General features: G+C 41.8%; 1 protein-coding gene across 1 annotated transcript in view; it reads left to right on the top strand.

Annotated features, from left to right (window-relative positions):
- The window catches only part of LRGUK (leucine rich repeats and guanylate kinase domain containing), a 133,646-nt gene that overhangs the window by 20,932 nt on the left and 100,227 nt on the right, over nucleotides 1-12,487 (top strand). The window contains exons 5-6 of the mRNA XM_049894621.1: nucleotides 3,440-3,521; nucleotides 12,280-12,404. Of these exons, the coding sequence (XP_049750578.1) occupies nucleotides 3,440-3,521; nucleotides 12,280-12,404 (207 nt within the window). The remainder of the gene's footprint in view (nucleotides 1-3,439; nucleotides 3,522-12,279; nucleotides 12,405-12,487) is intronic.

Below are 12,487 nucleotides of genomic sequence, written 5' to 3'. Positions count from 1 at the left end.
CATTTTTAACAAACTCCCAGGGACCACACTTGGTGGAAAGGCCGTTTACTGATGCCTGGGCCCCACCCCCAGAGATACTGATTTAATTGGCCTGAGTTAAGTCCTGAAAAGCAGCCCTGTTGGTGCAATGGTTAATTGCTCTGCTGCTAACCTAAAGGTCGGTGGCTCTACCCGACCAGCCCTCCCTGGGAGAAAGATGTGGCAGTCTGTTCCTATAAGGATTACAGCCTTGGAAACCCAGGGGGCAGTTCTACTCTGTCCTATAGGGCTGCTGTGAATCAGAATCGACTCCATGGCAACGGGTTATGGGGGTTAAGTCCCCGGCTTCGGAATTTTTGAAAGATCCCCAGGTAGTTCTAATGTGCGGACAAGTTTGGGAGCCGTTACCAGACCATGTGATTAGTATTCTATTGGACTCAAATATTTAATAAAAAAGCACTGGATGTCTGCTCTTCTGTATTAGTTTTATTCACAAACCAAATTAACTCAGATCCGAAGTATCACGCAGAGGCCTCACAACTATTGGAACCTGAAATGAAGGCTCTGACCGTCCCTCCCCATACTGCCTGCAAGACGCCCTTATAGTTTTTCTTCTGTTGTTTCGCATCCTTCCATTTTGGTCAGTTGTGTGCTTTTCCCCTTTAAAATAGCAGTTTTTGTGGGGGTAAGATTCCTTTGTCCCAGTCAGCCACACAAGGTGCCAATTTGTATGCCATGTGGGACCATGTGGTCCTGGACTTACCAGGAGTTGAGTTTGAAGAGCCGCTCAGATTCCCCTTGGCTGTTCAATACCCCTACGCCCTCTTTGTGCTTGTGTGTTGTCTAGTCAGTTCTGACTCACAGTGACCCTATAGGACAGACTAGAACTGCTCCATAGGATTTCTAGGCTGTAATCTTTATGGCAGTAGATCACCAGGTCTTTTCTCCCATGGAGCCTCTGGGTGGGTTTGAACTGCCCACCTTTTAGTTAGTAGCCAAGCACTTAACCACTGCGCCACCAGGGCTCCTTCCCCTTGCCCCAAGCTCCATGAAATCAGTCATGGTAACAACAGAAGCCCTGTGCTCGGAAAAACTTCCCGAGAGTTTCTTCTATTCACACCCCTGCCTCCCCCTCCCCCCAAAACCTCACAAATGAACATAAATCCTACCCCCCTCTTTAAAGTTCCAAGATCTGGGAGAATTACGAGCGAATGTATCAGCAACTTTAGGGAAGTGGTTGCAAGGTGCTGGGCTGTCCCTGGTCCGGTTTTCAGCTCCCTGTGAATGCCCCGTGAACGTGGGCTGGGAGTCCTCCCAGTAAAGGTGCAAGGCCACACTCTTGACCCATTTTACAGACAAGGACACTAAAGCACAGATAGGCGAAGTAACCTGCTTACCCTTCGCTGGTAGGTAGCAGAGCTGGGATTGAACCCTTGTCAGTGACCCTAAAGCCCGTATCTCCTTCTTAAATCATGCTTGTGTACTGTGTCCCACCCCAGGGACCGATTACCCAATAAGCAAGGTATGCACAGGCTTAATTGTGCTTACTTATGTGGTAAAAATGAGGTGAAATTGTGCACCACAGATTGGTAACTAAGCCCAGTTAAGCCCACGTGTATCATGCTTACTGGTTAATCCGCCGCGCCCCACCCTCTTGAGGAGCTCCGCCTCCCTAGTATTTAACAGTCCAGTCCTTGTGGCATCAGCCAGAGAGAGCAGACATTTCCTGAAGAGCAGTGGTTCCTACTTGCACTCCTCTGTAGTTCTTAGAGTGCCTTCGCCCTTAGCAGGTGAAGTGAACGCTGATTTGATTCCATGGGTGCTTCCGGCTAGGTCTGGGCTCCCATGGGCGTCACGGCCATTTTGTGCAGGACCATAACCCCTCTAGGATCTCTCAGTGAGCCCAGTCCTATAGGTACGTGGAGGGTATGTGCGCAGACAGCTGTCGTGAGCAGACATGTGCTACAGCAAAGGATGAAGGGCGTTGAGGAGAAAGTGTTACTCGCCTGAGCCCAGATGATGATAAAGGTCTTCCTGGTCCATCATTTGGGACCGGTTTATTATAGAGGAGAACAGAGTGAACATTAAACTTATTTTACATCCTGTCAAACTGACTTCAATTTTAGTCAAAATATGCATTTCACTTAGTGCAGTTTGTACAGGCAGAACATCCTGTGTTCTGACTTCTGTTTTACTTAATGCTATTTTATTTGCGCCTTTCTGTATATTGACAGGAAACCCTGAAGGCATGGTGGTTAAGAGCTATGGTTGCTAACCAAAAGGTCAGCTGTTCAAATCCACCAGGTGCTCCTTGCAAACTCTATGGGGCAGTTCTACACTGTCCTACAGGGTCGTTATGAGTCGGAAATTGACTTGACAGCAATGGGTTTGGTTTGGTTTTTTGGGTATATATTGACAGGGTTCACACACTTGTGTTTAAAATGACTGTTGTCTCTTTGTTATGTTGTAAATGACTTAAACATTTTTTTCTACCCTTGCCATTAAAGTTGTGTCTAGATTTTTGTTTTCAGTTTTGAAAGTAGTTAGTTAGCACTTAAAGATTTTAATATTTGAAGTACTTAGTATTTAATGCATTGCTACAATAATCGTACAATACTAAGAAATGTTGGAGGGTGGAGTCGCTGCTTTAAAGGGTAAGAGAAGAATATTTGCATAGTGCTTATTATATAGTTGCTTCAGAGTTATCCAGAAAATGATCTCAATGTGCCCAGCCATTTACCAATGTAGGTGTTTCAAAAAACTTGGCTTTTTCTTCGTTTTCCAAAAAATAATTTTTGTTTATCTTTTGCCAGTAGGTAAGTAATTAAACAAAAGTTATTGGACTTTGCGTTTCTTTGTTAGTGAGGGGCTCCTCTTTTTGGCTGGGAAGAGCTGATCTTGCGAAAATGCTTCCTAAAGGAGTCAATTTTGAGCAAGGATGGAAAATTGGTGAGAGAAGGCCTGTGGGCTAGAGATGAAGGATAATTCTGACATTTAGGGGGTGATGTGGTGAATATATTGAGGTAGGAATAGAAAAGGGAAACAAGATATGTGCATGAAACCAGCGAACGCCGTTTCCTGGACCTTAGAGCAAATGAAAGAAATAGTGGAAACTAAGAGTAAAGTTGAGGTAAATCCTGGAGGAAAATCAAGGAGCTTTAAAATAAATGCTGAAAATGGAGCGAGTGACTAGGGGATTGACGCGCTCAGGCTGTGGGGGGTTGGGAGGGGTGTTAATGTGGTCACAGCCACAAGCAAGGGGCCTCCTTAGTCCCCATCAAAGTGGATGGACGAAGGTCCCAGTTAGAAAATGATTAGCGTCAGATGAGTGCTTGAGCCTTAGGGTATTTTCAATAATGAATTCTAACTACATGCAGAACTAATTTCCTCATATGCGATACGTGATTGTGGTGAAGATAAATGAAGCCTAAAATGTGGCCTATTCTCTTTTCCTCGCCAGAAGGTGGATTTTTCCTGCAACCAAATTTCTGAAATGTCTGACCTGTCTGCGTACCAGGCTCTCACTAAGCTAATTTTGGACAGTATCCTTTGAATGAGTAAGGGGGACAGTGTGGTTAATCGAGCCATTGAGGAATGTGTACCAGATGACATGGAATAATACCAGATAAGCAATTCACTGGAGATGGGTGACTCATTAAATGATTAAGAATTGATATCCCCAAATGAAGAAAGGTATTTTATTTACTAAGGAATAAAACTGTAAGTCAAAGCTTGCCAGGAACCCTTGTACCTGAACAGCTAAGACAGTCATTCTCCTGGTCACTGGGTGTTTACTGTTAATTCTAAAATGAGGTAAGAAATTGCATTTTAATTGATTTTAACTCCTTTCTTCAGATTTACTTAAAGCTATGCCCTATTTTATATAAATTTACCATTTAAAAATCCAGATTTTGTCGTAGGAAAACTAGCCATTAGTTATTTTACAAAACAATTCACACTGATCTCTGTTTCAATAGCAAGCTTCTCTGTTATTAGTTGACACTGAGGTTCTCCAGTTCACAGTGACCCCGTGCACAACATGGCCTGGTCCTGCGCCATCTTCACGATCGCTGGTATGCTTTAGTCCGTTGTTGTAGCCACTGTGTCAGTCCAGCTCGTTAAGAGTTTCCCTCTGTTACTCTGGCCCTCCACTTTACCAAACATGATGTTCTTCTCTATTGATTGGTCTTTCTTGATGACATCCAGCACTTTCTGGGATAATATTCTGCTGTGATCCACAGGATTTCATTGGCTAATGTTCCGAGTTAGATCACTAGGCCTTTCTTCCTAGTCTGTCCTAGTCTGGAAGCTCTGCTGAAACCTGTCCCCCATGGGTGACTCTGCTGGTATTTGAAGTATCAGTGGCATAGCTTCCAGCATCACAGCAAGAGGCAAGCCACCATAGTACTATGACAAAGTGACAGATGGGTGGCAGAAGCTTCTGTAGTATATTTACAATATGCCTACAGCACCAAAAAAAAAAAAAAAAGTTTGGTTTGTAACAACTTCATGACCCCATCTATTGACCGACCCCAGACTCCATGCAAACAGGATCTCCTCTCTAGTCAGTGTGCTCCAGCTTCTAGAGCCTAAGGGGTTAAGTGGGGATTTGCAAGTTTAATGAGCCGGAGTCTTCTTTACACCAGAGACCCATGTTCTCTGGGTAACAAGGTAGCAGCCCTTCTATTTCTCCGTAAGTATCTTCCTACCCACCAGAGAATTTGTGGGGCAGAGTGGAAAATGAATTAATTGCCCCCGGATGCCTCATTCCAGGGATGAGGCAGCAGCCACGACATGGCCTTCATGACAGGCTGAGATGTGGGGGAACGGAGAGACACTTTCTTGACATATTTTGTAGAACAAAATTTTATTCACATACGGTGAAAAGCTTAGAGCATAGCACCAGTCCCTTCAGAACTCGTGTAAACATGAACAATTGGTGGGCATTGAGATGATGCTCTTGAAATGAGCCAGTTCTTCGGAATGTGGCCTAATAGGCTGGTATCTTGATGACAAGCTGGAAGTGGCACACATTAGCAGCATCTGCCCACAAAGCCTTCCTTTTGTGCTCGAGTGCCATAGAGATTGAAGTTGCAGACACAGTCTCACTGCCCAGAAATCCGCTCAACCAGCAGCGCTCTCAGGCCATCTAGAAGGAGGACTAGCATCTCCTGGAACTTCAAGAAATAAATGCAGATTCTTGGGCTCCCACCCACACCTACTAAATCAGAACCTGCATTTTTAATAAGATCCCCCAGCCCGTCTACACGTTAAAGCTTGAGAAACCTGGTCTAGAAGTCGGCTGACCCCTACACTCCTTCCTGTGAAAGGAATGGAGCATCCAGTTGGTGGTGGTGGTGGTGGTGGACTGTCAGGTTGCCTGCAACTCACGGCCACCTTACGTATGACAGAATGAACTGTTCCCGGTTCTGAGCCATCTTCATGATTGCTGGTATGTTTGAGTCCATTGTTGGGGCTATTGTGGAGTGCCTTCCAACCTAGAGTCTGAGAATCTAGAGCCCCTTGAGGGCACCCAGAAAAAAGACGGGGACACTCATTCTCTGGAGCTCAGCGTGGGGAGCTCTGTCTCCCAGACAAATATTCCTCTATGCACAGCATGGAATTGCCAAAGGAAACAAAGAAACACACCCACATAGTATTTTGAACTCAAAACAGAAGATACAGTTTAAAACCTTTCTGTCAGAAAAGTCATAGTTTCTACATAATTTTGTCTTCCCATGTGGAAAACTAAACTATTATGACTTTGTCCATGTCAAATATCATGAGGAAAGAAAGTAGGGTTTGTTTTTTTTTCCCCCTTGACATTAGGTGTAGCAACTGAGTCTTATCTCTGAAGTATAAAAAGCTGTTATTACATCTGAGCCATTGAAACTCAGACATGGCAGGTAATTAGAATATAACACGATACTATTCCTTACCTGCATTTGAAAAACAAAGGCGTGTTGACAAGTAGCCCATACCAGCTACTTTTCATACACTGTTCATGAAATAAACTTCTCAGATATCTTATAGTTTGGAAAAAGTAGTAGGCTAGTTCCTAAACAGTACTAAACATGCTTCTCTTTTGTGCCATTCAAGTGTATCATGTTGTACATGATACAGATGGTGGGGTTTAAAAGTTTTTCTGGAAAAGCAAAACTATGACAAGATTATAAGTTAATTTTGGGGACAAAAAAAAGACTTGACTGGGTTTTTTTTTTTTTTTTTTGAGAAGACTAATATACTTTAATTGAGATTAAAAAGATAATAAGTAAATTAATAGTAGGGAATTTCCTCCACTTGGTAAAAACATCTATAAAAGATTTTTCCCAACAAACTTTATCTAACTGGGAAGATGTTCTAAGCATTCTCCTTTAAAATTAGGAACAAGACAAGGCTATCCACCCCTACCACTTCCATCCATTATTGTTTTGGAAGTTCTGGACAGCACCATAAAACAAGAGAAAGAAATTAAAGGTATAAAGATTGATAAGGGGACATTAAAAGTCATTATTTGTAGATGACGTGATTATCTACAGAGAATATAAGCAAGAACTTGAAATAGAGTATTCTGAAAATAACAGGGAAAGTTTAGAGAGTTTATACAAGGTGGCTGGCTTATGACTTCAAAAAACCAGAAAAACCCATTGCCATCAAGTCGCTTCCGACTCATCAATAAACAGAAATCAACAGCATTTCTCTACACCAGAAGCAACTAGAAAACACAGCTTTAAAAAGAGTCACCATTTGTAACAAAAACAAAAATTAATCTTATTAAAGATGAGTAAGACCTGTGGGAGAACATAATAAAACTTTATCGAAGGGCATTAAAGACCTACCTAAAGAAAACACATTCCATGACCTGGATAAGAGGGTGGGCAAACTATGTGAAAAAGAGTGTTAGAGAAAACGAAACAGATAAGGCTAATAAACATGAAAAAATGCTCAAACTCATTTGTATTCAGAGAAATGCAGCTGAAGACCACCGTGAGATACTGTATTGTATCAATGAAATTTAAGAAATTTAAAAATACCAAGTGTTGGAGGGCACGTAGCTCAGGAGGATAACTTCATACCTTGCGTGTGGGTGTAAAGTTAGTTCAACCACTTTGGCAAACAATCTTATATTGTCAAGTTGAGCATCCTCTTTCCCATGACCAGCCCCTCCATTCCTACATATGGGGAAGGTTTTTGCATATGTGTACCTGGAGGCTTGCATAAGAATGTTCATAACTGCACTGCTTGTAATTACAAAAAACTGAAACAACCCAAATTCCCACTGATGAGAGAAAAGATAAATTATGGTATAGTCACAATAGAATATCGTACAGCAGGGAAAATGAATAAATTACATCTACATACAGCAAAAAGAATGAATCTTAATAAAAGTGGATAATATAGTTTAAGTATAAAACTCAAAGGGAAGGAGAAGATCCAGGACAGTGGTAACCTCTGAGCAGGGTCACAAGGATGGGACAAGAAAGCTGAGCACAGAAAAAAAAAAAAAATTTTTTTTTTTTTTTTTAGTGCTGCAGTTCTGGGGGAGGGGGCGGTGGGGTGGGGCAGGTTCAAGAGTTTTCATTATACAGGCATCCCCCGCTCTTTGAAAGTTCGCCCTATGCCGCTTGGCTTTTATGAAAGACCTAAATTAGCCCCTGTTTTCGCTAACCTAACCGAAAGAAATCCCGGGAGGATTTTTGCTTTTACAAAAAGAAAGCCAACGTAGCGTTCAGCCTTTGTTTTTTTGTTTTTTTTACAGCCAGCTGTTAAAGAGGCAGCGCGCACCCAGGTCAGCAAGAGTGGCAGGTAGTGTGAGAGTCAAACCCAGAAAGACCCCTCCAAACGGGGGCAGACGCTACTTGGGGAATACCAGGATTGCACCCATGTGGGGCACAGATTGCGGGTGAAACGTGGCCCGTTAACCCCAGGCGATGGGAGTTAATCAGATGCACAGTTAATATAAACCCCGCTCTTCAACCCAGCCCCACATGTCGTCGCCCGCTAGGCTACCGGGGCTCCCATCAGCACGGCCTCTCAGCCTTCGTGTGTGCTCACTGTCTCCCCGATTCTGGTAGGTGAGACTGCACGGTACATACAGCACCTCTGCTTCGTGTAGGCTGTGCGTTTATCGTATCACTCCTGCTGTTGCTGTATGCTAGTACTATTTTAGGTTTTATGGGCTATTTGGTAGGTTACTTTTTGGATCTGGGAACTCTCAAATTTTTTTCACATATAAATTAATGGTAATTGCTTCTTCGCTTTATGCCATTTCAGCTTAGGAAAGATTTCATAGGAACACTCTACTTTCGGATAGCAGAGGAAACCTGTATTTTAAAAAGTAAATAAGTAGGCCATGCATGGACCAGGGATGCGTGAGGGATTAAGCTGAACCCAGGTCTATGTACTCGGGAATTAACATCTTTGAAATTATACGTTAGAATTAGAAATTAATTTATTTGAAAAACATTTAAAATAAAAACTAATTGGCTTATTAAGCTACTGATACCAACAATGTGATTGTGGTAGGTTAAATTAAGGCCTCAATGAATCGTTAACGACTACAAGATATCAATTTTTTAGTTTATCTTACTGTGCTGTCTTGTCCCTCCCTATGCAGATAACTGATGATTAATTGATAATCAAACTGCAAGACGATACACCTGGCCAAGGATAAGTAAATTGATTTATCCTTGAGAAAGAATACACGTTATTCTTTATAAGTATTGACTGGCTGTTTATTAGAATTTGCTTTATGATTGTAAAATCATGGAATTAAAAAAAAAAATTCATAGAATTTTAAATCCAGAGACTATCCACTGCTAACTATATGGCCGAAGAGCCTGAGACCAGGGAGGTTCAGCGACACGTCCCAGATTATTTGGTAAAAGTTTATCGTGAGACTCACTTGTCTTCTGAATTTCACTGTTTTTCCCATGCTGCGACTGGTCGGCAGTTCAGATCCGCCAGGCGCTCCTTGGAAACTGTTGAGCAGTTCGACTCTGTCCTCTAGGGTCGCTATGAGTTGGAATCGACTCAACGGCAGCGGAGTGTTTTTGGCAATTGATTGGTAGTTACCACTTTTATTACGCAGCCATTTAAGCTGTACGCTCGCGCCAGTCTTTAGAGAGATTCACTCCTATCGTGAAGAACACCTTTCACTGGTGAGGTGATACAGATCTTTCGGGACTGGTTTTGATTAAAGCTATCATTGTGGCTTTCTCCACTAAGAGAATTGTGATGGATTTCTCCTTATTTCTCAGTAACCATTTCCTATACACCCAAGCCATATTTTGTGACTGTAGACAAATGAGTAAGAGTACACACCGAACTAGTGAATAATTCATGTCAAGCACTGTAAACTACTGACAGCATCGCCAAAATATAAAAATATATCGTTGGGCTTTCCCCTAGTTATAAAGTTATACTTACGTGCCACAGGGTTCCTGCACTCAGCTTCCACCTAAGATCAAAAATTCTGCTGTGAAAGATTTTGTCACAGAATCATAAAAAACGTTAGTGCTGGAATGCAGTATGACGATTTCGAGTTCTTTTGAGACTCTCCTGGTAGTGGTCTTTTAAAATTAGAATATACCTAAGACGATTAGCCCCACAGGCTAATTCGTTGTAATAGTTTAGTGATTTATCAGATTGTATTTCTTCTTACTGAAAAGTCCCAAGACACATGAAAGAACAGTGTTAGGAGGAAGGGCAAGCAACAGTTTGGGAAGGTCTTAAATTAAGACAATTGAAGATCAGGGGGTGAGGGTATTTCTGAAAGCGAACGTGAACTCAGAGTTCTATATGGTCCAGTCCTCCTCCTTACTGACTTTTGCCATTGCTGGTAGGCACGTATGTATCTCCTGTTTGTAGGAGTAATTAAGAGGAGAAAGCATTGTGCTGTTGTAAAAACTACTCTAGCCACATTTGGTAGTGGGGGTGGCAGCGGTGGTTTAGTGGTAGAATTCTCGCCTTCCATGCAGGATACCTGGGTTCCATTCCCGGTCAATGCACCTCATGTGCAGCCACCACCCATCTGTCATTGGAGACTTGCATGTTGCTATCACACTGACCAGGTTTCAGCTGAGCTTTCCAGACTAAGACAGACTAGGAAGAAAGGCCTGGCAATCTACTTCCAAAAAATCAGCCAATGAATACTCTTTGGGTCATGATGGTCCAGTCTTGTTGTGCACGGGGTCACCATGAGTTGGGGGCCTATTCCATGACAGCTAACAACAGCTACAATGATAATGGAAAGGAGATAACGGTGGGTTAAAAGTTAAGTGAAGACTTTGAGAAAAAATAGTTTGTCTAGAGTGGATACCAAGAAATAGAATTGCTGTGACATATTTATAATCAGTCTTGGTAAGTTGCCTCCCAAGTGGCTATATAATAATGAACGCTGTCACTCAGTAGTATCAAAGTATCTGTTCTTCAAAACCTTGTACTTTAAAATGTTTACCAAGCTGGTGGGCGAAGAATGGCTTCATGTCTTAATTTGCATTCTCCTGACTTCCTGTGAAGCAGAGCGTCTTTTCATATGTTTATTAGCCACTTGGATTTGCTCCTCTGGGAATTGCCTGGATATATTCTTTGTCTGGAAACCCTGGTGGTGTAGTGGTTAAGTGATACGGCTGCTAACCAAAGGGTCAGCAGTTCAAATCCGCCAGGTGCTCCTTGGAAACTCTTTGGGGCAGTTCTACTCTGTCCTGTGGGTCACTATGAGTCGGAATCGACTCGTCGGCACTGGGTTTGGTTTTTCGTTTGGTATTCTTTGTCCATTTTCTATTGGGTTGTTCGGTCTTTTTTTCTATTGATTTATTTCTGTTCTTTATGTATTCAAGATAATAATCCTTTGTCTACTATGTATGTTATATATTCTCCCAGTCTATCATTTGCCCTTAGTTGTGTAATTAAAAAGTAATCAAAGAGAAACAATACAAAAATGAGGACTAGCTGTCATGATGAAATACTTAAAGATGCTGATTTAATATGAACATTGAAAAATAGGAAAGAATAAAAGTGGAACCCCAGAGTGGGTAGAGTGTAGAAAGTAGGGAAGTAGTATTAAAAAAAGTACCGCCAAATAAGAAAGTTCTTGATACATTTCAAAACTGTTGAGAAGATTCACATGGCAGAAATGGAGAATTTCCATTGGGTTATAATGATAAATTTGGATGAACAGGTTTCGCTTAGAGCGAAGGGCCGTAATTGCCAGAGTGAGGAATTTGAAATTCATCCCTTGAGAATCTTAGTTGAAGCAGGATATCCATGCAATTTTTGAAACAGTTGACCTGACCACGATGTGTAGAGTGAGTTGAGGACAGGAAGAATAGGATATTAGAGGTACCCATTGGTGTTAAAGCTGAACTGTGTTGTCAGAGGAGTGAATGAAAAAGAAGGAAGTAATTAAAGAAATATTTTAAAGCAAAAAAAAAAAAAAAAAGAAATCCAGGTCATGATGATTGATTGGTTGCTCTGCCAGTTACAAGTAGCTGAGAGAATGGTGATGCCATAGGTTATCTGGTTGGGAAAACTGGGCTTTGATGGAGAAATGACATCAAATCCTAGAAACTGGCTACAGAGATTGAAGACAGAGAGAGGTGAGTGGGATTGGTGTCTTTGAGATTACAGTTTTTGATGACTATCAGGATGGAAGACAGAGCCAACAAGTTAAAATTTTAGCAATGAACGGAAGCTTAATCAACAGGTAAGGAAGCTAAGGCAGAATTTAAGCCAATTTATTTGAAAGGGAGAAGAGAAGCCAACATAGATAGAAAGAAAAGAAAGGGCTGTTCGCCCTAACAGGAAGAAGACCACCTATTTGCTACAGAATGACATTGTCTGGTCACAAGAAAGATAGAGCTTGGTGCAAGCCTCACTTACTTAGGGCATGTCGTAAGGAAAGACCAATCAAGCCCTAGAAAAGAACCTTATGTTTGGTAAAGTGGAGAGACAGCAAAAACAAGGGAAAATCTCCATGAGATGAAGTGACCCAAGAGCAGCAACAATGGGCTGAAACATGCCGGTGATCATGAAGATGGCCCAGGACTGGACACTGTTCCCTTCTGTTATACAGAAGATCACCGTGGGTCAGTGCCAACTCAACAGCGACTAGTAGTAACAACAGTGTAGCTCCTGTTTCAGGGTTTAATGTGTGTCCTCTCCTGGGCATTTGATATTGCTTTGTTTAAGCTGTTGTCTGATTCTTGTTAGGATTATTTAGCACTGATTTTTTTTTTTTTGTCTTTTCTTCCAAATGCTTTTAGTCCCATTTTCCTTAAACACAGTCATGGTATATAGGCAATGAAATAGAAGAAATCAAAGGACTGGAGCTATGCAGTAACCTAACTCACCTTAGCTTGGCCAATAACAAGATCACAACAATTAATGGCCTAAGCATGTTACCGATCAAAATCCTTTGTCTGGTGAGTCTAACAAAAATGTTCTTCTTCATAGAAGTAGCAGTTGACGTTTTGGCAAATGTATGAATTGTGATTACTTGGGATTT

The sequence above is a fragment of the Elephas maximus genome, chromosome 8 (genome assembly GCF_024166365.1).
Source record: "Elephas maximus indicus isolate mEleMax1 chromosome 8, mEleMax1 primary haplotype, whole genome shotgun sequence".
Taxonomy (NCBI): domain Eukaryota; kingdom Metazoa; phylum Chordata; class Mammalia; order Proboscidea; family Elephantidae; genus Elephas; species Elephas maximus.
The sequence above is the reverse complement of the archived record's forward strand: the minus strand, read 5'-3'. Positions and strand labels throughout refer to the sequence as shown.